We start from the raw sequence: 27,437 nt of genomic DNA, 5'->3' as shown, positions 1-27,437 counted from the left end.
ATATACAGTGATTCTGCTTATGGTGTTTTTAAAAAAAAACCCTCTTGAAGAGAACCCTTTAAACGGGAAATATCAATAAGTGTCACAGTAAGATTTAGGACCGTAACAATAAGTCTTACCAAACGGGAAAATGTTCTACATTTGAACATTATACGATGAATCCACTATTTCAGGGTTGTTTGGTTTAAACCAAGTGGTTTTTATAAAAGTGGCCTGAATATCATTTTTGTTCCTTGAAAAATATATTGGTTCATTATTAGCCAAAATTTTTCATTTCTACCACATTTTATATCCTTGGGGTGCATTCTGATGGTATATCTTTAAATAAAAAGATTTTATAAGTGGGTTTTTTTTTCAAAAAGGCTCATAAAAGTGGCCAGAATATATATATTTTTTTTTTCACACGAAGTTTCTTAGTTATTTAAAGTTATATACAAAAGCCAAAATTTCTCATTCTTACCACATTTTCTAACCTTTTGCTACATTCTGATGCTCTATCATTAGCAAATTCATGAATAAGGATTGCATCACATCTAAATGTAGAGGTGTATTATATCACTTTTCCCCTTAACAAAGAAGCAGCAACAGTAGTGACACCATCATGCTAGGGGCAGGTGTCCTATAATCCAGTAGACACCAGCTGTCCCTAAAGGACAAAGACTAGTGAAATTACCTCCCATACATTTTCTTTTTTTTCCCCCATAAGAAGTAGCACATCTCCTACTGTATATCTCCCAGTCTTAATATTCAATAGTAGTTTTTTTATACTTTCATGGTAATCCCAGTTAATCAAGGTTCTACTGTATAATAATAACAGATTTATAAAAAATAATCAGTTATATACAGGGTGATTATAATTTGAAGTTTTGATTCCAAAACTATTCAATAAGAACTACTGGTCAGAATGACTTGAAAATTTGCATAGATACTCCTGAAGCAATGGAAGTATCTTTCGCAAAAGGAAAGAAAAGTGTAAGTAGTGCAAAATGTGCAAGTAGATGATGCTGTACTTGGCCAGCAGTATAATCTATTTTGTGCAACCACATAATTTTGGCACTTCCACAGCATCAGTGTGTGGGTAGAACTTCTATCAAGATGCACATTGCAATACCAGCAGAGCAGCTGCTGAAGACCCATTTTGACACAATGCACCTTAATGATTAAAGGTACTTCGAAATGGCATAAACAGTGGTCAGATTGCAAACTTTGGTGAATTGCAATCTCCAGCACACCCCCTATATGTTAGAAGTTCTTCAGGAATATTTATGTGGGGGCACGTTTGATTTAATAAAGCTGAATTGCAAGCACATCCACATCATAACCATGGATACTCTGATGTGTTGTTGAACAAGAATTTTTGTGCTTTCACCTCATAGCCAGAACACGGTGGACAACATATTTAACATTTCTTGAGTAAGTTGTAGTTATTTGTTCAATTACTTCGTTTTTTGTGATGTTTTCATGAATTATGAAATTGTGCAATGCTATAATTAAGTTATTTTGCCATGGCTGGCTGTCGTTTCCATTCTGCGAGTAAATTTCCCACATGTTGGATGATGTCATTAATTTTACATTTTCAAGTATTTTTTTCCCCTTTACCAAATAAAATTGCATTTTTTCAGGAATATTCATGTCAATTTTCAAGTCATCATGACAATCGTTCTTTTTTTTTACAGTGTTTTGAAATCAGAACCTTAGTTATAATCACTCTGTATATATATCCTAAACCATCGCTAATTAACCTGCATTATTTATGCTTCATTAAATACATCTAATTTTTATTATAGTTTTTGCAAAATAGCTTCCTAATTAAGCATACTGAAAGTAACTGGAGAAAACTATATATATATATATATATGATTAATAATATTAAAAGAATTTTCAAACACAGTAATCCTTTGATTTAAGCAAAAAATAATTAAATTGCAAAAGTTGGTTTTTGTTAAAATGTAAGAAATATTTATTGATTAATTAATATGGGAATAGTGTTAATTACCATTAATAAACATTTTATTTTAATTATTAGAAGTTTCAATGATTTTTCAGAAATTTTACTGTTTTAATGTTAATATGATTTAAACCAAAAAAGCCAGTTTTTTACCAACCCTGCCACTATATGAGATTAACTAATGTTTTTTACAAATACCACTAGAAAAAATATCTCCAGGAATATGTTGAAGTTGTTGGCCATGTTATGGAAATGAATTTTGATTTTCAAGAAAAGTTTCTGTGAATGTATCTCTACCGTTTAGTTTCTGTTATTGATCACTCTATGGTGAATCTATATATATAAAATTGATTTTCTGTCTGTCTGTCTGTCTGTCTGTGTGTGTATGTATGTTCTCTATACAAATCTACAATTTTAGATCGATCGTCGCCAAATTTTGAATATATACCAAATGGGACCCGACTTAAACGATAAGCTACTTTAAAATTTCGTCAGAGCAGGGCAAGTGCCCCAAATGGGCAAAAAAACTGTCGGGCAACAATGGTTTTTGGGCCTCAACAATCACTTTCCGAACGTTTACTTTGGCTACCGTGGTTCCCTAGTAATGCGTTTCAGATGTGTTTATGCCTTTACAATGGTTTCTCACTTCTTTAACACTGCCAGTATATTTACAATAGTTTATGCCTTTATAATGGTTGGCCACATTTTCAATACTCTCAGTAATGAGGTTTTTTTGAATGACGTCATAGTCATTATCAGCATCGCTTTGATTGTCGGGAAAAGGATAATCCTCAAGGAAATCAGTGTTAAAATTGCTGATTTACTGTAGAAATGTGGAAATTTGGTGGTGTTTTCTGTCACATCAATAATTTTAAAAATTGTATAGAATTCTCGATTTTTGGAATATTAAGTTCGCTTTGAGATATCCGAAGCCCAGGAGATTAAATATGGAGTAATTCGTCTCGGACCTACTTTAGAGTTGGATATCCATGCAATAACATTGATTTCAACTTTTTATTTACATCTTCTCAAGCATGAAAATTAATGTGCGCCGTATTGTCTTTTGATTATTTAACTGCATAAATCCATGTAGGTTAGGATATTTTAAAATTAATTATGGGCATGTAACAAGTACATCGAAAAAATTCCACAGCTTTTTTGGAACACAGACACAGCATTTTTGGAAGCTGAAACACAGGCAGATGGATAAGTTCAGGGGGAGGGAATCGAAATACCTAGCACCCATCAAAAAAAGGGGGAAAGGACTATTCATTTCCACGTTTCTTTAAATTTAGATTTGTTTATTTCATGAGTCGCACAAGAAGTCGCCATATTGGTTAACTTTAGACACAGTTTGCATGCCCCTCAAAGAAAGAGGGAGATATCACGTGATCCATAAAGCCTCATTGAAGAAAACCCGGGCAACGCCGGGTATTATAGCTAGTCTTACATGAAACATCATGATAGTTGAGACTATAGATTTACAATATATTAAGAAGAGAAACTATTTGAACACAGAAAATGTTTTGATAGGAGAAATAGAGATTCTGCAAATAAGACTTCTTGCTCTTTAGAAAACGTTTGGAGTTGAAACTTCTTGAAGAAAATCCACTGTGGTGCCTAGCACTTAAATGCCCCACAATGATGCTCAAATTTTTCTATACTTCTCAAACGTGAAATTCCTGAACAGACAGAGTACAGTCGACGCTTGATATAACGACTCCCTTTGTCTTGTCAAAAAAGGGGCATTATATTGAGAGGGTTGTTATATTGAAAGTAAAACATATATGATAGTCATTCTATGAAAACATTTGGGACTTATCTTACTGGTTGTTGTAATGGAAGGGTCGCTGTAACGTGGGTTTGTTATAACGAGCTTCAACTGTATGTGGAAATCATTGTCCTGCAATTCATTGGCTTTGCAACTTGACATTGGTGCTATGGCAGATCAGTGTCAAATTGCAAGTTACCTCTACATAACTAAAATAAAATAGAACCTCTCAAATACGGACTCCTTGGGATGTAGGTGTTTCCTGATTATGAATCCGGTTCTGCTGTCTTCTGAAGTTTCATATTTAAAGTAGTAATGTGTCTTTTTTAGCATTTTGATTCATATTTTCCTATAAAGGAAAATTGATAAAGCACTATATATGAATATAAAATTAGGTAATTTGATTTTAAACCAAAATATATAAAAATGTTAGTTTTTGCTTGAGTTAGGTCTGGCTATCCATGTATGGCCCAGTTCAGAGCACACGAGCTCTACGGAAAGAAGATTCATTGGCTTTGTAGTCTAGTGCGCTCACCCAGCAAGTGAGACGAGACGACATGGGGTTGATTCCCTGCAAGGACGACAGCCAGCTGTTGAAGCATTCATAATAATAGCAGAGTATGACATCTTCGGATAAACTGAGAGACATCATTTTTAAACACTTATCAAGATTGCAAGATGTAATATGTGTACTTTTTTTTTTCTGTACTGCATATATGTACTTTGTATCTCTTTCCTCTGAGAATCTTGACTGGGTTGTCTGATCATTTGATTTCAAAGATAGTGTGGAGAAAATAGATTTCGCTGTTTGCCAAACGAGATGAATTTATTGATCTTTGCACTCATTCCACACTCAAAACTAAGCTCATCAAGAGAGTGAGGCGTCTGTGGCTACTTTTTGGCTTGGATTGAGAGAGAAGTATCCTAATCTAATGAAGAAAGCAACTAACACACTTCTGTCCTTTTCAACATCATGTCTATGCGAGCAAGTCTTCTCTGGTCAAGACTGCAAGACCTTGAGGACGATATGCATTTTTCATTGCTAACTGTAAGGCCTGATTGAAGTATCAGTGCTCTAAGCATCAATCACAAGTTTCTTATTAATGCAGGCCTGCATCATTTAGGGGGAGGATCATTGTCCCCTTCTGGCTTTAGAAAATACACTAACTAGAATTGGTATGTATAAATAAATATATACACGTGCATTGAGTATATGTTCTTTGCCTGCCCGCCCCCCCCCCTCCCAGAAAAAGTTGACATGACGGTCCTGCATTAATCCAACAAAACTCTATTGATGTATTTTTACGCAGCAATTTCTGTTACGATAAACTGTACTCTGTATTCAAGGAAAGGTGCCCCAAATTCTAATATTATTCCCAAGGATGCCGCGAACTTCAAAAGGTTGGTTTAAAGGTTAGGGGTAATAAATTATGATTGAAAATGTGAAACTTTTTTTATAGACCAAGTAGCAACTTATTACTACAATGAAATCGGATACAGTGATACACTGCTGACCTAGAAAAAAATATGTTGTAAAGGGGATTATCATTATATTGAGTGGCAGCACTATCATCACGTCACTAAACTTATGCTGTTGTTTGTATCTCTTTTAAATCGACATTTCCAGTATCCACCCAAAAATACACTTATATGCATGAAAATTGTGAAATGTGAGATTTCCCTAGGAGAAAGTGTGATTAATCAGTTGATTAGTGAAATTCATTATGTTTTGTTCTTGTAAAGAGGTTTATCATATACACTCTTGTATACTGCTCCGAATGTATCGATACCAGCAACTTTTCATTAACCTTGTCGCGATCTGGTGGTACAAGTACAGATGTTATCAAACTCCCTCAAAAGAGTAAAAACTAATGAAAAACTAAAAAAAAAACACGTAAAGGGATTTAGAGCAGGATATAAAAAAATACCACTAGTGGTTTCAAAATCTCTTACAAAAATATTGTGTTATTAAAGGGATTTATCGTCACCTTATAATGAAAATCTCATGCATCTATTTTTTTCGAAAATGACTTTTTTCAGTTTTGGATTGCAAACATATCTTATTACCTATTACAGCTATCTTACTATCTTATCTCTTACAGCTTTTGGGGAAAAAAATCATCAACAATCCGCTCTTTACAGAGGAAAAAATTAACCCCTTTTGTATGTTAGTCAGTGGGACGTCCCATCCTTTTTTTGCTCTTCCTGTAAAGTTTGGAGTTATTAATACACAAGGTTTTCATTTTAAAGTGATGCTATCTTACTAATTGATATTGTTGCTTTGAGAAAATTTCAACATTGGACTCTAGGTGATTCCAAACAAGATTTGAAAAAAAAAAATATGTAGAGATTTATCATTATATCAAGTATCGTTGTAGCAGGGTTTCACTATCATGTGTACCGTAATTCCTGACATAGCCACACGATTTTTAAAAATTGTCCATCTAGCTAAACTAAATGTTTGCAGACCTCAAAATTAGTTCTATAGGATGTAAACATTTGGCAGTACCACATAAAAATGAATGTAAAAAATGCAGAATTCCAGGTTATATAGAGAAGTCTGATTAAAAAAGTGATTGATTAGGTCATACTGTGTAATTTAAATTACATGTGAAGTTTTCTTGCATTTTATTTTCATACAATGTATGAAGTTATATGTTTATAATTAAGCTATATAATGTGGAATTTAGTCGAAAAAACTATCTTTTAATTTTTTTTTATTTGGCAGATGTAAAAAGGAGGACTCCACCAAAAGTTTCATCAGTGCAACCTACAGTGTATCCAGGCCAAACGATATCATTGAACAATGTTCCAGGTCCTTCTCAAGTTTTTCAGCCTATCCGTGGAAAATCCCCTACTAACTTGTACTCATTACCTCCTTACTTACAAAGACCCATTCATCAACAGTTTGGTGCGTGAGCATGAAAATAGCATGCCCTTTTTTTTCATTTCATCTAATTTAGAATACTTATCGCAGTACACGTTGCTTAATGTGATCACATAGGGACTCGCTGCTTCTAACAATAACTCAATGATTTTAGCTGAAAAAATTCAAAAAAGGGTGATCCTACTTTTTAAAATTTTTTGACTGCCCTATCCGAACATTTTGGTAAAAAAATACTGTACAGTGGACTCCACTTATAACGTTTTTCAAAAAAAGTTGTCGAAAAAATGTAAGCAGGAAAACACTTTAACCCTTTCTGACCCGAGCATTTATTTTTTAGAATTTTCAAAGTGTTTTTGTATTTTTGATACTCAAAAAATATATTAAAAACATAAATACCAGCAAATCTTTTTTTCAAATTTTCAATTGTTTTTTGTGAAGAAATAATTCACTTTGTTCAAATTTTTTTAGCAAATTTGAATGCAGGGTATATTCATCTTCACATACAATTTTTTACAAAATTTTATTACTAAATTTTATTTAATAAATCACACTTTTCCTGAAGGCACTTTCTCTTGGAAGCCATCTTAAAAACCCTCTGAAAGTTCAACTTCCAGTTCTGCCCTGTGATGAAAGCCCCCAAAGTACCATGTTTCTAACTTAAAACCTACACAATCCTTTAAGTTAGGGCTTAACTCTGAGGTCAAAAGGAAAAAAATCTACAGTGAGAAAAAGCAACCCACACATTTCTGGTACCAGGGTCTGAAAAAGGGGGTGTGCAGGAAATCTTGATAAGAATTGGAGTTGTGATCACAAAACTGAGTCATACTAAGTGAGAAAAATGTTCTGATTAATTGTTCTAAAACATTATATAAGCCGGATGGACTATTTCTTGGCTTACCACTACTGCATACACATTATTTAAAACATGATTTTTTGGAGGCTTGTTGTGCTTACACAATGCAGTGACTATATCTGTATTTTTTTTCAAAAAACACAATTTCCAAAAAATAATGATCGACATTCGAATGTAAATGAAGTAAATTCCATTTCATATATTCTCAATTAGTTCTGAGCATTTTTTAGCAAATACTTTTTCAGTGTTGGATTTTTGACATAAAAAACCTGAATGTTTTGGATGTTTGAACACAATAGGTATATAACATGATGAAAAACTTATTTTTTTTTCCACATTACAATGTTTTATTTTTAAAAACATTAATTTATTATAATAATTAAAACAAAATATAATAGAGTAGAACATAAAATATAATTTTGTGGTTTTTTTAATTTAGCTAAACTACCTGTTACCTGTGTTAAATTTGCTTAGCAAAATAGAGATGTTTATTCAAATATATGTGATAGGAGATCAGGTCAGGTTTTTGACCTCAGAAGCTAACTCAGTATTAAAACATTCAAAAACTTATTGTTGTTGATGTCAATTAGTTTTTCAGCCTGATAGATATATATTAAATAACACAAAAAAAAGTTTCTTTCATGTAAATTAAAGTGTTTTATATTTTGAATTATAAGTACTGAGAGAAAATATCTATATTGATATTTTAAATCGTCTGATCTGCCCAAAATTTTATTCCATATAAAAATTCTCATGTAGCACAAATTCCTCACTGAAGCTGGGAATATTCTTGTCAAGCAATATGACTTTGAGCCAAGAGTTGCCTTTGAACTCAAAAAAACGTTGTTTATTCCAGAAATGTTTCTTCTCAGTATTTTTTTGGAACTTTAATAAATTGTGCGTGTGTAATTTTCCGATTTTGACAATATTTCTCATACACAAATGCATACTTATTGACGTACATTAAATACACCTTCCTAGGCTATTTACTAGCCCATCTATAATCCCACCATCAGCCTTGAGGGCCGGGCATAGGGGCAAATATTTGTCTGGAAAGATATTGTAGTCCATGCTGCAGCTGTTTACAGTTTCTTTCTGCGCTGATTTCACTGTCTGAGAGAACGTATAAGTGCTCATTTCCAAAAAATGAAGAGTTCAGTTAATAATTCATTCATAATTATATATAATTAACATTCAATTAAAAGAATAAAGAGTTTAGTTAATCAGAGTTAATAAATCTTGTCAAATTGTTTGTGGCCTCCCAATGTCATAGCAAGTAGGGATGGGATGAATAGTGATTTGGCACAGAATAGCTGAATATTTGGTATTTAGCTAATGTTTTGGCTGAATACCAAATATAAATTTTCTTAAAATTCATCACAACTATAAATGAAATTGATGTTTTGTTAATTAAAAACATTAATAGGTAATTTTAAATTGTTGAAATTGAATATTAATTATGTAATTTATTATTTAAATAAATACTGGGTGATTATAAAAAAACTATCCCGACATATGGGCTCCTAACTATCATACCATTCACAGAAACTGAATGAAATTTTGGCATAAGGTATTTTGAGGTATGCGCTCAAGAATGATATGGAAAACAACAGTGTCACTCTAACAGTTACGGTTACAGTGAGAAAATTTCGAAAATATCAAATGGCAACACCAAGTTTTTTGTATTGGAATGCAATCTCCATACTGAAAAACACTAAATAGCGTTGGAATGGCACCTGTAGCACGAAAATCCCCGGAGCTAGGCAAGGAAAAAGTAAAAAGGACTTTGCCGTGCACCAGAGCATTAATGTTCGTTTCATTCGTCACACCGTTTCTTCGGCTGAGATCCCAGCCTGATTAGTCCTCCACAAGGTCATGTGGAAAATTTGTGAAACACAATAAAATGCTTTATTTTATGCTGCTTCTCTGTCCTTATTGGTTGTCCTCACTTTTAGCCTATCTACCGCTGGTGATTTTCATGCTACAGTTGGCGTTCGAACGCTATTTAGGGTTTTTCACAATGGAGATCACATTCCAATACAAAAAACTTGGTGTTGCGATTTGATATTTTCAAAATTTTCTCACTGTAACCGTAACTGTTAGAGTGACACTGTTGTTTTCCACATCATTCTTGAGCGCATACATCAAAATACCTTATGCCAAAATTTCATTCAGTTTCTGTGAATGGTATGATAGTTAGGGGCCCATATGTCGGGATAGTTTTTTTATAATCACCCTGTATTTAAAAAATGGGACAGTTGGAAGGCTTTCATTGTCATGATACTGACAATCAAATTCAAAAATGATAGTTTACCAATTTTACATCTAATAAAATGTCAACCATTATTCACTCTCAACTAGTAATGTGGCCTAAAATTTACAAATTATTTTCTTATTTTTCCTCCTTAGATGTTTTTTGTCCCTTTTAGAAGCTCAATACATATCTTGTCTAGATACATCCTTCAGTTAGTGAACTTGAATTGTGTAATTCATGCTCACTTTCACCTTATTGCAATAGGATTCTATTTTGTTTTTTTTCTTATCCTATAAATTCACACTGTCAGTCTTTTTTCACAGAGAGGATATATATATATATACACCATACAATAAAATATAATCATTACATATATATATATATAAATTTTTAATTTATGAGAAAAAAATTCTAATTAATATAATTTTTTTAAATCAGTTTGATATGCTTAGATTTACACAGATATTCAGCCAAACCGAATATTCTGCAAAAAGGCCATATACCGAATAGCAGCTGAATATTCGTCCCATCTCTAATCATCTCTCATCTATAAGCAAGCAACCATAATGGGTGCGGCTTATATGCCAAAGTTCTCTCCCCATCCAGCTTACATGTCGTAGTTTTGTCCCTAGTGTGGCCCGCGACACTGCACCTGACAATTATGTTGGCCCTGAAAGGAAGAGAAGTTGGCTACCCTTGATTTCTACAGTTAAACCTCCCCAACGCCCACTAACAGGATTAAAAATGTGGCTGTTATTGGGAGTGGTGGTTTTATTTCTGGAAAAAACTAAAATTTGTGATCTACATACATAGCATGTGAAATGACAATCCATTCTATAACTGATTACGATAGTTATAGAAGTATATTAAAATATATGATTACATTTTGATAATATTATAATTGATCAATCCATCTACAACACTATTATGACATCCTGAAATTCAGGCTTGCAGTGCTCAGGTAGACCACAACAAGCAAGAAAAACTGATATGGATCAAGACGGTGTACCAGAAATCACAAATAGTTCTTTGTTCACACTGGACCTTCAACTATACCTTCTTCCTAGGGCCTTCTTAAGTCCAATCTGATAGCTGAACACATAGGTGCTGGAATACATTCTTGTTTAAAAAGAAAGATTGGCATATCCCTCTCAAAAAATTGATACCCTGGACATTTCTATTCCTATTTGCGAGCCCCATATTTTTTGGACGGAACAGCCTTTGGAGTAGGGAGTGCAGAATAAACAAAAGGGTTTCTTTAGTAACTTAAGTAGCCGTATTTCGGAGGTTTCTTGCAATGTTAGTTCCAAAAAATGTTGCTGTTTGGAGATTACTGTTGTTCTGAGGTGGCCATTTGAAGAGGTTTTACATGAGGTTGTACATGAATTCATTGAATGCATTATTATTACGAAAGTTGTATCAATACTATGAATGATTTTTGCACAACTGTAAGCTAGAATTTCCAAAATTTTTATTAAACTAGTTCATAATAAATTGACCACTGCAAGAACCAAACCCACTTTTGGTTTTCAATTGCTGACTATCGGCAATAAATAGCAACCCTTATCGATGCCCTGTGTAATTGTCTCATTTCTGTTATCCTGATGTACTATTTCCTCGTGGAAAAAAATATTGTAATTCTGCAAGTCCTGTTGATCAGCCAATGTTTTTAAAACTTTCTGTCCTTGTGAAACACATACATTTATCAATATGGTAGCTATGACCCTCTTGAATGGGTAGTGAGAAAAGTTTATGGGGGGGGGGGGGAAATATTTATGCATTTTTTATAGTCTGTATACTGATGATAATTTACTCTAGAAAGAAGTCCTACACAACTTCAGTTTCCAAATGTGATCAAAAATAAAGTTTTCTGTGATTTGATTCTAAGAACCAGTGTGTACTGTATACCTGTACTTATATGCATGTGCTTAGTTAGTTTCATGTTAGTTTTTCCTTTTCAAAACTCACATTAGTAGCATGCCAGCAAAGATCATTGATCCCATGTATTTTTTACTATGAAAAATTAACAAATTCATATTTAACAAAAAATATCTCTTCAGTATTACAAATATGAGTATTAAAAATGGTTTGATAAGTGAATAAAATGAAAAAAAAAATAGGCTAAGTGCATCAGTATTAAGCATAAAATCAAATATTTTTTAATTATAACTCATTCCTTTAGATAAGCATTATTAGACTGCTGTTTCAGACCTGAGTGTTCTTTGTGAAAGGTTACACAAGGTTTGCACATGGTTTTGTGTGAAGATGGTAATTTGATGGATGGATCATATACATTGGTGTTATGTTTGTGAGATGATTGTAGGATCTGGTTTGTGGTAGTATAACTCTACAGTAATACCCATCTTACAAGAAATTTTTTTATGAAAATTGCATATTTTTCTTGAATTCAGGCACAATCACAGGATTATTGTTGAATTGGTAGCAATTATTAGGTTATAATCAAATAAGAATTGTTTGATAGATCAGAACAGTATATATACTGAACAGCATTTATTTTTCAGAAATGACTTAATGAGATCGAGGTGGTGTTAAAAGTGAGAACTTTGCTATGATTTTAGGCATGTTATTCCAAGGCTTGGTGTAACATCTGTCATCTTTGCAGACTGGTCATAATTTGCATACTTGAAGTCTAATGTTATTGCCAATCTTAAATTTTTTTTAATCGATGCTCATCGTATAATAACTTGCTGGGTCTGCAACTTTTGATTAATTTCAGTCCATGAGTGAAAGTTGTTTTCTTGCCTTTGAAACCACCTTTTTTACATTTGAAATGTACTACAAATGACATTCGTTTCCAGTCTTCAGAACATATGGACTTTTTTAAGGACCGGATTTCGAGTGCACGAGACAGTATATAAAGCTATGATAAAAATAACTTGATTCAATTTCCATTGAGTATATTGTGCATTTTTAATTGTAATTAAAAGAAGGTGTTTCTTAAATTTCGGTCCCAATTAACTAATGTCTGTGTATATAAAATTTTACCTCGACTTATGTTACTATAGTATACTTTAACCTCAGTTACATTTCACAGAAAAAATGATCAAAAATAGAAAATGCGTTCATTGTGACACAATTAACGTTTTAGTTTAACAAAGTAAATCCACTCTCCCATATTCTAAAGCAAAGCATTATCTTTATAAAGTGAAAAAAAAAATTTAACCCCTCAAGACAGGGATATTTGAATGAATCCCATCTTTTAAGTCGGAGGAGATTTAAATGGAATCATGGTTTTTCGCAAATGTTCAGTAAAAAAATTATAACTTTTAAACTAATAATTGAATTAATTTGAAATTTTTTATGTTTATAAAATAATGTTTGGTCTATGTCATGTAGCATCACTTGTATTACATAAAAATTTATGTGATATTTTCTTTGGTAAAATTAAAAATCAGATTTTTATAACTCTGTCTCCTGGCTGTAACAAAGAACTATTAATTTCATTTAAACAGTGTTTGACTAACAGTGCACTGTTTCATTTTAGTGTTTAACTAAAATGAAACAGTGCTCAAAGGGTTCAAACATGCTTTTAACAATAATATCTTGGATCCCCATGTGTTAAGCAGCAAACGCTCATCACTCCCAATGAAATATGATAAATGAAAATAATACAATAGTTATATGATTGTACAAAGCCACACTATTCCTCTTTTGAATGATATCAAACATGCAGGGAGATCGTGAAATAATATAATGTATTAAAAATTAAAATATGAGTTGGCTGCTGCGACATACCAAGTACATTACTTGACATTGAGGGGTTAACTTTCTTTTGAAGTTTACCTTTATATATTCTGTCAATTTATGTATATTTTTTTAATGCATGGCAGCTGTATTATTTCATAGAATAATTTGGCACCGTGTGATTGGCGATGTTAACATATGCATGCTTGAGATATATAATTCATAGTTCCTATCCCATATCTTTTAGTTAGACATCCTATGCAGCCGATGCCTCGTCCAGTACCACCTCGTGAGAGGACGATAGTTGATAGAATTGTTGACTATCTTGTTGGGGATGGGCCTTCCAACCGTTATGCTCTCATATGTCGACAGTGTCAGTCACATAATGGTATGGCACTTAGAGAAGAATTTGATTACATTGGTACGTTGTGGTGATAATCCTTTGAATCACATTCCTCTTGATTACATTGCTAATTATTTAATCATGTCAAGCACAAATTTTTTTTCTTGAAATATTAAAAATTTAAAATGTATAAGTATGTGGGGAAAAAAGTATTTGTAGAAAGGTACATGTTATTGCCGACCATACCTTTACTGAGACCTCCCAAGTGTATTGTAGAATATCAATCATCCATTGGTTAAAAAACGAAAAAACAAACAGTTTTACTCATTTTTGTTTTAAATATTTTAGAAATAATACTAGACTCTATAATAATTTCATTTGTGCTTTCATTTCATCACATTTATTGGTCTTTTACTGGGTAATTTTTTACAATAAGTATTATTTTAAATTAAGAATCTCTTTTTCATTTATGCTTTGTTTGTGATCAATTTGTGAGAAAGCAATAAGCAGAATTTTTTTATTGTTGGATTCCACCATTTCTTTTTTCCTTTTAGACTTATTTATCCCTCACTTGGGCAAAAACTTCCTCTGTATCATTCTTGTATATTTGTGTAATGCTCCCACTGATCAATTTCAAAAAGTAGTCGTCTTGGTCCTAGACAGTATGCTATTTATATGAACTTCTTTCCCATTCACAAACGAATTTCTCAAGTCTGTCCGTGTTCATAAAAGCGAGCAATGACTGACGAGCTATATAATATGAAATATGTGATAAAAACTATGTAATGTTAAAAAGCAATCCTAATAAATAGCGATACAAAAATATTTTAGAATAATTTTGATACTAAAATTTTTTGTTTGGGGGGGGGGGGGAGAGACAAGCCTTTTGTTTCTCTTTCTCTCACTCGTATGCACACACACACAGATGTGATAAAATGACTGATATACTTGGAATACCACTCGTTCAAATGTTCTATCACGTTGATTCCCGCTTCCACAATACCAGTTATCTCCCTATAAAAAAAAATTTTGGCTATGGTTCTACTAATAGTAATGTATTGTAATTTTGAATGTGATTATGAAAGAGATAACATTGCTATATGTTTCAATATTTTATCACTTTTTATTGTGATAAAACTTGAGAATAAATCATTGTTCTTCTAATAAAAAAAAACCAAAAAAACCACTGAATGTATTCATTATAAATGTAAGCTCTATCAATAATTTTTATCACGTGAGCAAGTATTTCCCACCTCCCTTTGGTTTCAAAAAAAATAATTACTTGTTTCTCTCCCTTGTATTCATCAGATTCCAGATACAATTCCCCAAGAAACTCCTCTAAATACCTTTCCTCTAAAATACCTTTGTTCATCAGTAGACAATATTCAGTGATTGCATAAAATCAGCTTATTAATGTTTTAAAGTGGAAGTTGTTCCTTCTTTCACTCTAAGGTACTCTCTGAAGTTAGTTTTCCTGTGGATTGTCTATTCCCTACACGATACTTACATATTTCCCATGATGGTAATTTTGGCTGAAAATTTCCAATCAAGAAATAAGTTGTCAATACATGAGCAGTGGAGGCAGATAAAAATATAGATAGCTGTATACAATATAGGGATAGATTTTTGGATGGAAAGAGAAAATTCTTTGGGGGAGGAGGGGGGGGGGTGTTCTCTGTGGAAGAGTAAAACCCACTATCCTTTTGCAATCTAGGCAAGTGTTGGACCACTTCGTTACAGAAACACTGACCCTCTCCTTTAGGGCATGTATATATATATGTGCTGAACAGGTCTAAACTATCAATTTTTTATTTAGATGCTTTAGTTGCTTCAATTAATAAATAGCTTTCTTTTGTGAATAAATTAGTATAATTCTACTAACATTTGAAATCTAATATTCAACTCTATTTTATTTTGGTGGTTCTGTTTTTCTCTTAAAATATATTGTTCCATGAAAACAACATAAACTCTTGCAGTACCATTTTTTTCTCACTCTGAGTAAGTAAAAAGTGTTGAAAACACCATACTTTTACACAACCCATAATTTTTTGAGTAAAACATGAAAGAAAATTTGTGACGTTGTATCGGTTTATGGGCATTGATATTTGGTTTAGTGGTCACCAGTTATGTTTAACATGATTTTTTTTGTGGGACCGTGGGAAGGCATTCGTGTACCTAACCTAGTATTTCTCGAAGTGTGCAATATCACACCTGGTGTGGATGGGGGTGCAGAAGCTACCGAATGAATGCACGCCAGGACTCTGCTACCAGACCTATCCCATTGCCGAGATCACTTCCAGCCCAGCTTTGTAGCAATGTCTGTACAAAGTATGTACCTAACAGTCTGAGTAAGTGTCTAGTGTAGTGACGATTTTTTGATGCTGTCATCTATATTCCAAATTGTGAGTGAAATTTAATGATTGAATATTTGTAATGTTATACGTCTGTTGCTCTCTGTGGCAAGACTTTTTAATGGAGAGATTGGTTCACATTCATTCCATGAAGTTGGGAACTGCAGAAAACTATGGTGTTGGTGAGATTTGAACCTGGGTCCTTGTGTTACAAGTCCATCATTATGACCACTCGACCACTGCTGGTAACTGGTAGAACAAACTTTTTTTTGGGGGGAGATAAGAAAAAGAAATGTCTAAAAAAAAGAGATGCTGGTGGAACAAAAAGTTTTGGAAACTGATTTCACCCCAAAAGTAGGTCATATCTTCAAGTTGCATTTACTTTTGTCAGCACAGCAATTTTGGATAATGCTTGATATGCTATTTTACCATGCATAAAAATTCATGTCTCCAGCACAGCCGATATCTTTGAGCAAAAGTGTTACATCAGTATCATGGCTTTAGCCAATCACTGTTCCCTATCTGTTTTTTTTAATGATTTAAGAGACATCATTTGAAGCAGCAAAAAAATACAAAGATCACAATAGGCTAAATGTCCAAAGAGGTGACTGTAAAAATATGCCCATAAAAATATGAAAAAATGTCAAATATAACATAAAATACAAATGCAAATACAACGCCACAACAGGCAAATTGCCCAACGAGGTGGCTGACTTAAAAACATCATGGATCCCCGAGCCATTTTTTGGAGGCCCTACCTACTACTGCTACACCACACATGCACCCCCCCGAATCGGTACATGCGGGAATGTGCATGTACGTATAGTGAAACCTGACGTGAAGTTTTTTGTTTCTCTGTAATGCTTGTTATGTGTAGTGCTGCCATCTGCCACCAGTTTTTCTAACTATGAGTGAAGTGTTATGATTGAATGATTTATCGTTGTAGGACTGTTGCTCTCTGTGGCGAGACTTTTTAATGGGGAGATCGGCTCGCATTTGCGCCTTGAAGTTGGGAACCACAGAAAACCAACTTCAGCCGACCACCACTGTGGAGTTCGAACCCGAATCCTAGCATCGCGAGTCCGTCCTTATAACCACTCGACCACCACAGCGGCCAATTCAAATACGGCCACATACAGCACATCAAAATAAAAGCAGTTATCATGAAAAAACTGAAAATTACAGCTAACCTTTCCCTCAGAAGTTCAAAGTTGTTTCTTCGAAAACAGGGAACAATTCTTTTGTTAATAGGTTTACCCGATACTAAGCTACTGACAAAGCTAACCACCCAATGATCACTGGAAGAAAAGTTGTCTCCCACCGAAACATGTTCGAACATCCTCGGAATTAGTTAGAACCAAATCCTAAATAGAAGTTCTGCTAATAGGTTTTGATACTTGCTGATGCAGAAAAAGTGATCAAGCATCAATTTAAATAAGTCTCTCTCATATTGATCTCTAGCTGATAGGTTCTCCCAATCAATATCCAGATAATTTAAATTCCCCAATATCATTGCCTCCTTATGTTTACATATGTAGAAAATTTCATCATGAAGCTTAGAGATGTATGAAGGGGGGAATAAAATGGTAGTTCGGATTTCTATTTGATATGTTATAGCAAACTCCTACTATGAGTTTATGATGCTTTTTGTTTTCAAGCTCAATCCATGTGGTTTCAATGTCACTACTCTGTATGTTGCACTCTCTAGCCAGCAAACATGTTTCTCATTCGAGCAAACCTATTCTTTGTTTAAAGATGGATGAGTGCACTCTCCTGTGTAGGTGCCCTAGTCTCTAGTAATATTTCTTTCCCACGCACTGGATGCAACATCATAATTTTTTTTTTAAATTTTCATGTGTTATTCAGAAACTATAGCTTGTAGAGGTATGATTCTCAAAATGCTTTTATACCCCTATTCCAAGAAAGGATTCTTGTTCTGTAGAGTTTAAATGTCTTTGTTTCACACTGTCACAAACCTGAATGAAATATTATAGAGGGTAGTCCAGAAGTTCTGCCCTTGTGTGCAAAAAATGACTGTTGTGCGACAAAAATGATCAAATGATCAATGACCAGAAGTTCTGATCCCTTTTGAAAAAATAAATAAAAATAAAAAGCTATTAAAAAGACAAACAACTTGAAGCATTTGAAAGAAAATATTTTTTTACTTACTACAAAATTTCTACATATGTGTATGTGCACACACTCATACCCCCTTCAGTGACGCTGAGAATTTCAAGCCTATACCCCAATATTTCTTGAGAATGGCATGCACTCACAAAGAATTGAACTAAAGTAAAACTTTAAAACCTTTTTTAAATGCTTTAAACCATTTGTGCTTTTAAACCTTTAACAGCTTTTTTTTGCAAAATATTTTTTTCAGAACAGGTTTAAACTTCTGGATCACCCAAAACTTTATGCAAATAGAGATATGAAAAAAAATCTATAAATTCATTTAAAAAGTTTAGTGGCAACAGCCCAACAAAAATAAAATCAATAAATGATAAAAAAAAATTTCACTTCCATTCTTTGAACACTCATGTTACAAATAACATGGCAAGAAATGTTATATAGGCTTGACATCCTTTGCATCACTAAAGGTACACATGTAGAAATTTTGTAGCAAGTAAAAAAAAACTTTGAAATCACCTCTTTCAAATGCTCTAAGCCATTTGTTAGAGCATTTGAAAGAGCTATCTTTAATAGCTTTTTTCAGAAGGGATCAAAACTTCTCAACCACTTTGTATAGTAGTGCTAAAATTTATTGTCGAGAGCTTAGTTTAACTATACTAATTTGTTTTAATTTAAATTCTCACAACTATATTTCCCACATGCAAAAAAAAAAAAAGTAAGTAAAATGTTGAAATTGGAGAGATTGACAAAGAGGAGAGAAATGGGGTAGCTGCTTCTATGCCTGATTCGGCCTCTATCTATATCTAGAGATTTTGTGCGTATCTGTGACATAGCATTGACACTCCATGATGCAAACAAGGTCAACACCCTGTAGTTACAATACTCAACCGATATGGGAATGAAAGTGGTAAAAAATAGGATTGTCTCTCCCATTCTACTGGTGAGTATCCATCCTTTAGTATTACAAACAGAATGAACAGTTGTTGTGTTTTATGTCTCCTCTTTACTGCCAATTCCAATCGACCCAATCCTCTGGTGAGTTCACACCAGAGTAGTTTAACTATACTGCTGGGCTCACCTGGAAAGTCAGGGAAATTGTAAAATATTTAGCAAAGGTCAGGGAAAAGTTCTGTGAAGGGAAAGAAACAAACTCGAAAAACACACACACAAAAATTTGAAATTTGGAAAGTTAAGATTTTTTGAATTATATTTTTTCCATAGTTTTTGGAAGAATCAAGAAAATCAAGCAGATTTTTCTAGGAACCCTGTACCCCCTTTTTTTTTTCGCTTTTATATTTCTGTGGTATAATCTAACACTAAATATTAGTTTATACTGACAATTGTGAGATGATCATGAATTGGCAAAGTAAATAACATAGACTAATTTCTAACCGGGATACATATTGTATATCACTTATGTAGTAGATGGAAATATTAGTGTGCACGCACATATTATTGTTTTAAAATAGACATTTAGTATCTCTATCGGTCTCCAATCAAAGCTTTTAGATGCTGCTACTGTTTTCACTGGAATCCACCACGAAGCCAGCAGACACCACCTCCCAGACTGCCACTGCCATCTTCTACATCTCCAGAAATCACAGAACCTCAAGAGGTTTCATCAAGTAGTGGTGAGTGTCTTTGCCCTTTCTATTAAATTTCTGAAGCTGTTAACATTATTCACAGTATTTTTGAAATTACTGTAAATTCCAAAAAATGAGTTGTTGTGGTAAGGCATTTTTAATACACAGCAGTCATACATGAGAGGTAATTAGATTGTAACCTATAGTTGTGTGAATTGCAAATTCCGAATGTCAGCATTTTAGTTTTTTTCTGTGTCCTGCTGAGGTATTAATACATGCGAGAGGCTTTAATACATCGGTGTGGGACTTTCTGTGGTAGCTATCTTTTAGTGGCCATGTTTTCACCGTTTCTGTTGCCCCTTCACATCAGGAAAGATTCTGACTAGGGTGAATTAGATATCTAACTCAACACCTCTAAAAAGGAGGATCTGGAGGTCAATAGGGGAATATCTTATTGACCTGGTCTACTGCACCCAGCTGTGGCTTATATGCTTATTGAAGTTAGTATGAAATGTAAATTAAAAAAAATTTTTTTTTAGAAATCTTTTCTTTTCTGAAAAAATCTGGGTGTACCTAATAAATAAAGTAATTCCTAGGGACACTAGGCTGGTTTAGATAGGAGTTGGCACTCGAGTGAACATTTCCTATCCATTATGACCTAATAGCCAGAAAAACTTATTCATCAGACAAAGACTGCAAACCTGATCAGGTGGGAAGAAAATATATTGTCAATAAAATTAGTTGTGAATATTATCCCGAGCACTCAACTTGTACCAATTGCAATAAAAAATTTCCAGACTGTCCCCTCAAAAAATGAAGGCATTAAGTTGAGAAGACATGCTGCTGGGTGAAAGTTGACCCATGACCTTGTCACTTAACTAATTTTTGTGAAAATTTGTTGAGGAAAAAATTGACATTCTGTTCTCTCGTATATTCTTCTTCCTATTGAAATGAACCAAAAATTACAACTGTGTTTTTTTGCTTAGTTTTTCCAGAAAGTGGAAACTGTTTAGCTGAAGCTTCCTCTTGAAAAAAAAATGGGGTTGAGATAGACTTCTTTTGACTATGCCCTAGAGAAAATCCAAGTTTGTGAGTGACATGATGGTTTTAATTTCATTCCATACCAGAACTAGAGGAGGTGTAATGACCCAGGCACTGGATCTGGAAGGGCATCAGAAATGAGGCCAGGGTTTATTCATGCAAAATTACGGGGGAAAGGAGGGGGATGCCAAAATGATTACTTGCCTCAGGCAACAAACTGGTTTTTTTCTAGTTGCTGCCAACAATTCTTAGAAGACGATGCTTTGGGCATCCTTTGACAAGCATAACTTTTGAAAATGTCTAGGAAATCGGCGGAAACCTCCTTATTAGAAATATAGGTATCAGTTTTGGCCCCATCTTGGCTGTATAGAGATTTCCGAACTTTTCACAATTATGATACACATTTTTGTGGAAGAAAAAATATTGTTTCTCACTCTTCTCCTATTCATTTCATATAACCATTTGTACCTTTTTCTAAGTTTTTTGGAATGAAATTTCACTCGAAGGGCTTAAATTTCATGACAGAAGAAATTTAGGCCACCAGGAACACTCAAAAAACAGCAACTAGAATGTTTTCAATAAGCAGAATGTTGCAGATTCAGCAGAAATGCTGGAATTCAATCCCAAATATATTACTTCAAAGACTAATGACTTTCATAACAATAGCTTAATGCTTAGATAAAAATATTTTGAAGTAGTAGGCTATTTCAAGCCTATGGGATACCCTATAATAGTACAAGGTTGGCATAAAGGTTTTTATTGCAATTTGAAATTGCATAGTGTTAAATTTTTTTAATAAACTTTCATCAGTATGTTTAAATTTTTTTTTCACTGTCTTTGGTGTTTCTTAATTTTTACTTCTCAAATATCTCAGAATTTCTGCATTCATTCACACTGAGGTTGAGAGGATATTAAGTTTTCTTTTCTTCTTTGTTTGTGTTTGATATTCATCAAGGTATTCTCACTATAGCTGAAGAAACTGATGGAGATAGTGCCCACGAAGAGATTAATGGTGGCATCATAAAGGAAATTAGTAGTGAATCTAAAAGTAGCAAGTCTCCTCCAGGTTCTCCAAGCACTTCAAGTCCACCTGGAAGTCCTTTGTTGAGGAAGAGACTCGACACGCCTAATAGCGAAATAAGTGCATCTTTAGAAGAAGATAGGACTAGCATACAGAATGATACAGGCGAAATTATTCATGTGAAAGAGGACTGATAAAAAAATATCTTAATGTGCCTTTTTGAACTGGAATCGCCCAATTGCCTTTTTTTTTTTAGGAAAGTCATGCCGCGGTTATGCTCAAAAAATGTGTTTAAGGGGTTTCGCATGTTTTTTTGCATTACTAAAATGTAATGGGATTGGTGTGATGAAATCTTCCTTTGAAATTAGACGCTTGCCAAAAGACAAGGGAGGTTTAAAACACAAAAGCTATATGTTTCTCAAGTTTATACAATAAAAAGGTGCTATCAATTCATATGAAATATGAATGTTTTTTTTAGTTAATACACCCATGACAGTTTTATTGGATATAATTTTTTTGACATCTTTTTTTTCTTTTTTGTTATAAAAATCCAAAGCGAGCATGCCATTTATCCCTAAATATATAACATGCATAGTTTATGTATGTTGGGTATTTCATAGCAAATCTAATTTTATATAATTCAAATTTATTTTAAAAATGTGCCTGTGTGTATGTTATTGAAAAATAAAATAAAAGGTACAAAAAATAAAATCGGAAGAAAGTTTTTTTTTCTCTTCCAAATCGCCTAAGCTACCAAATTTTTTAGGCTAGAAATATAAAGCAACTTTTGAAAAGAAAATGTAAAAAATATTGAATTTTTTATGCTAAAAATATAAGGCAACTATCTAATATTGTTTGCAGACAATATATTTTATGATGATAGCATTATCGTATTTAACTATGTTTTCTTGTATATTAGACATATCTATAGATGTAATGATTGACCTGCTCAAAATGAGAAAGTGTATATTGCTTATATATATAGACATATGGTAACATTAATATATTACCAATTTTAAAAATTATGTAATTATGTTTTTTAAAAATATATATTTGTAAGAAAGCATTTTGTATGTTCGGAATATTGATTGTTTTTCACGAGCTTGCTTTTGGTTCAATCTCTCGAAATATTATTCTTCATTTTATTGAATCCAAAACACTTTTACATAAAATTCACTGGCTCAGAAATAAGTAATTTATAAATTGTAAATTGTATAGTTTTAGCAGTATTAATCCTTTATGATACGTTTAATCTTTAATCTAGTCAGGAATTTATTGATGTTTTTCCCTTTGATAGTAGCACTGAATAACAAATTTCGACAAAATTTCTATATCTTAAACACAGTAATTTATGTAATTTTGTTGGTTGAACATGAATTTGACCTTGGAAAAGCTGGATTGGTTACTGTTTTCTCTGGAATTGTGTATTTAATCTACATATAGTAACACAATGCAATGCATGAAACACAGCGTAAGTATATAGAAAAAATAAATGTGTGTACAGGAAAACAACACAAATATATATAAACTTCACCAATATGTAGAGCATAACATTAATATACATAAAAACACAACCAGGGCCGCAACTAAGGGGAAGCAGGCGGGCCTCTGGTGCCCCTGGCACAGGACTAGAGAGGGTGCCGAATTCATCCTTCAACTGCTCCATCTACACTACAAGGGATGCCAAAATGTGTGCCTGCTCTGGCTGAAAAAGTATCTATTTGCAGCCCTGATCACAACACAAATACCTAGAAACACAACAAAAATTTATAGAAATGCAAATGTATTACAGAACAGTTAGCTTATTTATCAGTGTCTGACACATACTTCGTCTGCATTACGCTTGTACTGGACATGAAGAGCATCTCTTACAATTGTCCAACAGTAGTCAGCCAGCATCAAGGTTGATCACTTTTCCTTGTAATGTTATTCTATGGTCCTTTCCATTTTTTTTCATGATACAATAGCACTCATTAAACACTTTTAACTATTAATAGGGTAATATCACAAAACAAGATTCAATGAAACTTTTTCATGGTAATATTCATGTTCAGCCAGTCAAAACCATTTGGAATTGCATATTTTCATGTCCAACTCAATTTTGTTTGTCCAGTGTAATCTACCTCCTCATGACACGTTTAGTTTGATTCAAAAAAGTTGCAAGATATAGAGCGATTTGAAAAAAATTGTATTCAATAACTAATACATGTACTTACATTTTCAGTGCATCAGGCCAGTATTAAATGTTTTTTTTTTTAGCAAGAAAGTACTTATTAAGGAATGTAGGATAAATTTTGTGGCAAATTTCAGTTTTATAACATTTTCGAATTCAAATACGGAAAAAGAATGATATAGTGACACACATGTCTAGGACAGAATGACCGTATGAGACAGAAACCTGTCATGAAGAGAATCAAAAACTAGTTCCTTTGATGATTAATGTTTTGACGTACACCTTTAAAAAAAAACCTGTCTAAAATGGAATGTTTCTGTCTCTGTGTTTCGTTTCATACAGGTTTCCACTGTACTATATAAGGCGTGACAGTGATTCTCTCTCTCTCTTATAGGAGTCTTTCTTTGTTGATCTGATTTTAAAACTGCCATTCGATAACATAGTAAATGTTTAATTAAATGCTATTTGAAGGGATTTTTAGTGGGACTTTTTGTGTTATAACAATGTTTTCTTATATTTAGTTTCAGTGGAAATAGTTCTAGTTTGTTCAAGTTATGAGTTTGTGTTTATTGAATATATTGGTGTTATTTTTATCAATTATTTTTCTCAAATATTTTACATCTTCTAAGACCTTATCTGACTAAATGGTGGTTTTTAAACACTCAGTTGTCTCTGTTTCAGAGATTTATTTTAGTTGAAGGTATCGTGTAGCAAATGCTATAGTGAAGATGTGAAAAATATCAATCATTAGATGGTATGCATATGATCTTGCATAAAGATATTCAAGATCATTGATTCGTTAGCTTATAACTTAGTCACTTCAGTTTATCTGTGTATTATTGCTGAAATTTATGTGTTCTATGCATGATTGTGCTACAACTACTACCGTATGTGATTCATGGGGGGGGGGGGGTGTTAACTGAAAATATAATAATGTGCATGCCTATTTCATTTTTTCCTCTCCTTGACAGGACTGAATGTTTTTGTATGCTCTAGTTCTTTTCAATTTTTTTTAATGAGTGTGATGGAAATAAAAATATATCGTGATTTGAAATGGAATGTTGAGCATTCAATATGTACACATTAACTGTGTAATTGTGAGTGTTGTCTCTTACGTGTGAATAAAGAGTTATTTTATTGTATAAGAATTGATTGATATTTGCTAATGGTTTTCCTGTTTTTTTTTTACCTTCCAGTTTTTTTTAAATCAGTTAAGTCAAATTTTAATGTGATGTAATTTTTTTTTAATGGCAAGCATCCTTTAGGTTTAGATGCGATTCAACATATAGTTCATTCAAAGTTGTCTGGCACTAATTTTACTGAAAGCAGATATAGAAGAATGGAAGTGTGCTCAGCATTTTTTTCAAGAATGAATTCATATATAGTTTTTTTTAATCAGCGTCTCATGTAACACAATCTTTTTCCCTTAACCCTTTAAGCGGCATTGACAAGATATCTTGCCTCCTTAGAAACCTTTTATTTTAGCATTGATATTTTGTAGCCCAGATATTTTGTAAATTTTATTTCTCAATGGAATACTTTTTCCCTATACCTCTGAGTTAGCATCTGCTGAAAATTGAATGAAAGCCTTACTTCGTTAAAAATGATATGGCATTTTGGGGGGGGGGGGGGCTGTGATTTCTTCTTTGGCGCTTTAAAAGGTCAAATGTATAGTGATTGTATAATTGAAAAGCCATGTGGATGGCTTAAAATGTTTTTTAGGAAAATTCAAAAAAGAATGCGCAGATTCTCTCTCTCAACAAATTAAACATATATTAACATGTATAAAACAGTCCGTTTTATACACGTTGTTAGGTGTGGTTGAAAAGAATTGTCTTTCAACGCTTGTAATGTTTCTTCTTAGAACGTTTCCCCGCTTAGAACGACTCATTTTCGTCATCCCAAGATTTCCCGTTTAAAGCGTTTTCCGCCTACAATTTTCTTAAAAACATAAGCGGGATCGACCATTTTTGATTTGCAACCACTGCTAATGCCCAGCCTTAGAAGAGCACTTATAAACAGTGCCGTCTTAAGGCATGGCCCCATCCGTGCCTCAAGATAAGAGGGGCTTCACAAAAATGAGATCTGGTTGAAATTTTCGAGAATTTGCCTGGTAAAGGCGTCAGAAAAATTACTTGGTCCGATGGCCAATGATGCTCTTACGACGGCCCTGCTTATAAGCCAATTTTGGTATATGCTTAAACTATGACACGTATGATTTAATTAGTTAAATGTTTCGTATATCATGGATGTGATGGTTTCAGGGCCGTAACTAGCGGTCGGGGCCATTTTTGCTGGGGGGGGGGGGGGGATTGAGTGTGTTGAAATCATATTTTTAGGGAGTTTCAGTGAACAACGCATTTATCGTAACAGGTTGAAGATAACTGATGTACAGTGATAGAAATCGGGCCTGTAGCCAGAAATTTCGTTCGGGGGGGGGGGGGACTGAGTGGTAGAACATAAAATTTGGTCATTTTTTGACATTTCTGGGGAGAAGAAACCAGACCCCAAGTCCCCCCCCCCCCCTCTCGTTACGGTCTTGATAGAAGTTTCAAATTGCTTACGAGGTAATTTAAATATCTGATTCTAAAAGAGGCTACTGAAAAAAAAAAAATTTATACACTGCTCAAAACAATTAGGGAAGCACATGGTTTTAACAAAATTACGCAAAGATGTATACCGATAAGTAACATAAAACGAATCATCCGTAATTTAAAGCCTAGCAGGAAACGGAAGAAGAAAACTTCATATGCAAATCAAAGTTCATGACGTCAAAAACCAGAAAAAGGAGATAAGGGCAGAAATCGGGATGTTGCAGAAACGTCTGTTTTACTGCCGTAACTGTGAAATTCCATTGCGCAGTATTTTTTTTTTGAGACAAGGTGACTTGAGGATGTCTCAACAACGTGATTTACCGGAATCCATGGCATGTTATAGGCAGACTGGAATCCGGGCAAACACAACGTAGTGTCGCGGACGCTGTTGGAGTCGCCAGAAGTGTTGTTGCAAGGCTGTGGAATCGATTCCAAGAAACAGGAAATGTTAGACGTCGACCACGGCAAGGTCGGCCACGCGCCACTACAGCAACTGATGACCGGTATATAAGGTTAACAGCCCGTCGAAACAGAACAGAGAATGCTACGCAGCTGCAAAGACGGTTGCTCTTGGCAACCGGACGAAGGGTGTCCAGCCAAACAGTACGTAATCGGCTTCATGAGGGAGGGCTCTATGTACGTAGGCCAATGGTCTGCATTCCGTTGACCCCACGCCACCGTGGGGCCCGAAGAAGATGGGCTGCTGAACATCGAGATTGGGAGCAACATGATTGGAGCCAAGTGCTGTTTACAGACGAGTCCCGATTCAGTCTGGAGTGTGAC

The 27,437-nt window shown here is 33.8% G+C and overlaps 1 protein-coding gene across 1 annotated transcript in view; it reads left to right on the top strand.

The window, feature by feature from the left end:
* Nucleotides 1-25,201, top strand: part of LOC149086741 (endoplasmic reticulum junction formation protein lunapark-A-like) — a 41,489-nt gene extending 16,288 nt beyond the window's left edge. The window contains exons 6-9 of the mRNA XM_089231094.1: nucleotides 6,448-6,630; nucleotides 13,666-13,839; nucleotides 19,745-19,873; nucleotides 21,822-25,201. Of these exons, the coding sequence (XP_089087220.1) occupies nucleotides 6,448-6,630; nucleotides 13,666-13,839; nucleotides 19,745-19,873; nucleotides 21,822-22,081 (746 nt within the window). The 3' untranslated portion in view covers nucleotides 22,082-25,201. The remainder of the gene's footprint in view (nucleotides 1-6,447; nucleotides 6,631-13,665; nucleotides 13,840-19,744; nucleotides 19,874-21,821) is intronic.
* The last annotated feature ends 2,236 nt before the right edge of the window (nucleotides 25,202-27,437 follow it).

The sequence above is a fragment of the Pholcus phalangioides genome, unplaced genomic scaffold, assembly GCF_987345545.1.
Source record: "Pholcus phalangioides strain wild (caught in Gottingen) unplaced genomic scaffold, Ppha-v1.0 ptg000004l_1, whole genome shotgun sequence".
Classification (NCBI taxonomy): domain Eukaryota; kingdom Metazoa; phylum Arthropoda; class Arachnida; order Araneae; family Pholcidae; genus Pholcus; species Pholcus phalangioides.
Note: the sequence above shows the minus strand (reverse complement) of the source record. Positions and strands in the feature narration are given on the sequence as shown.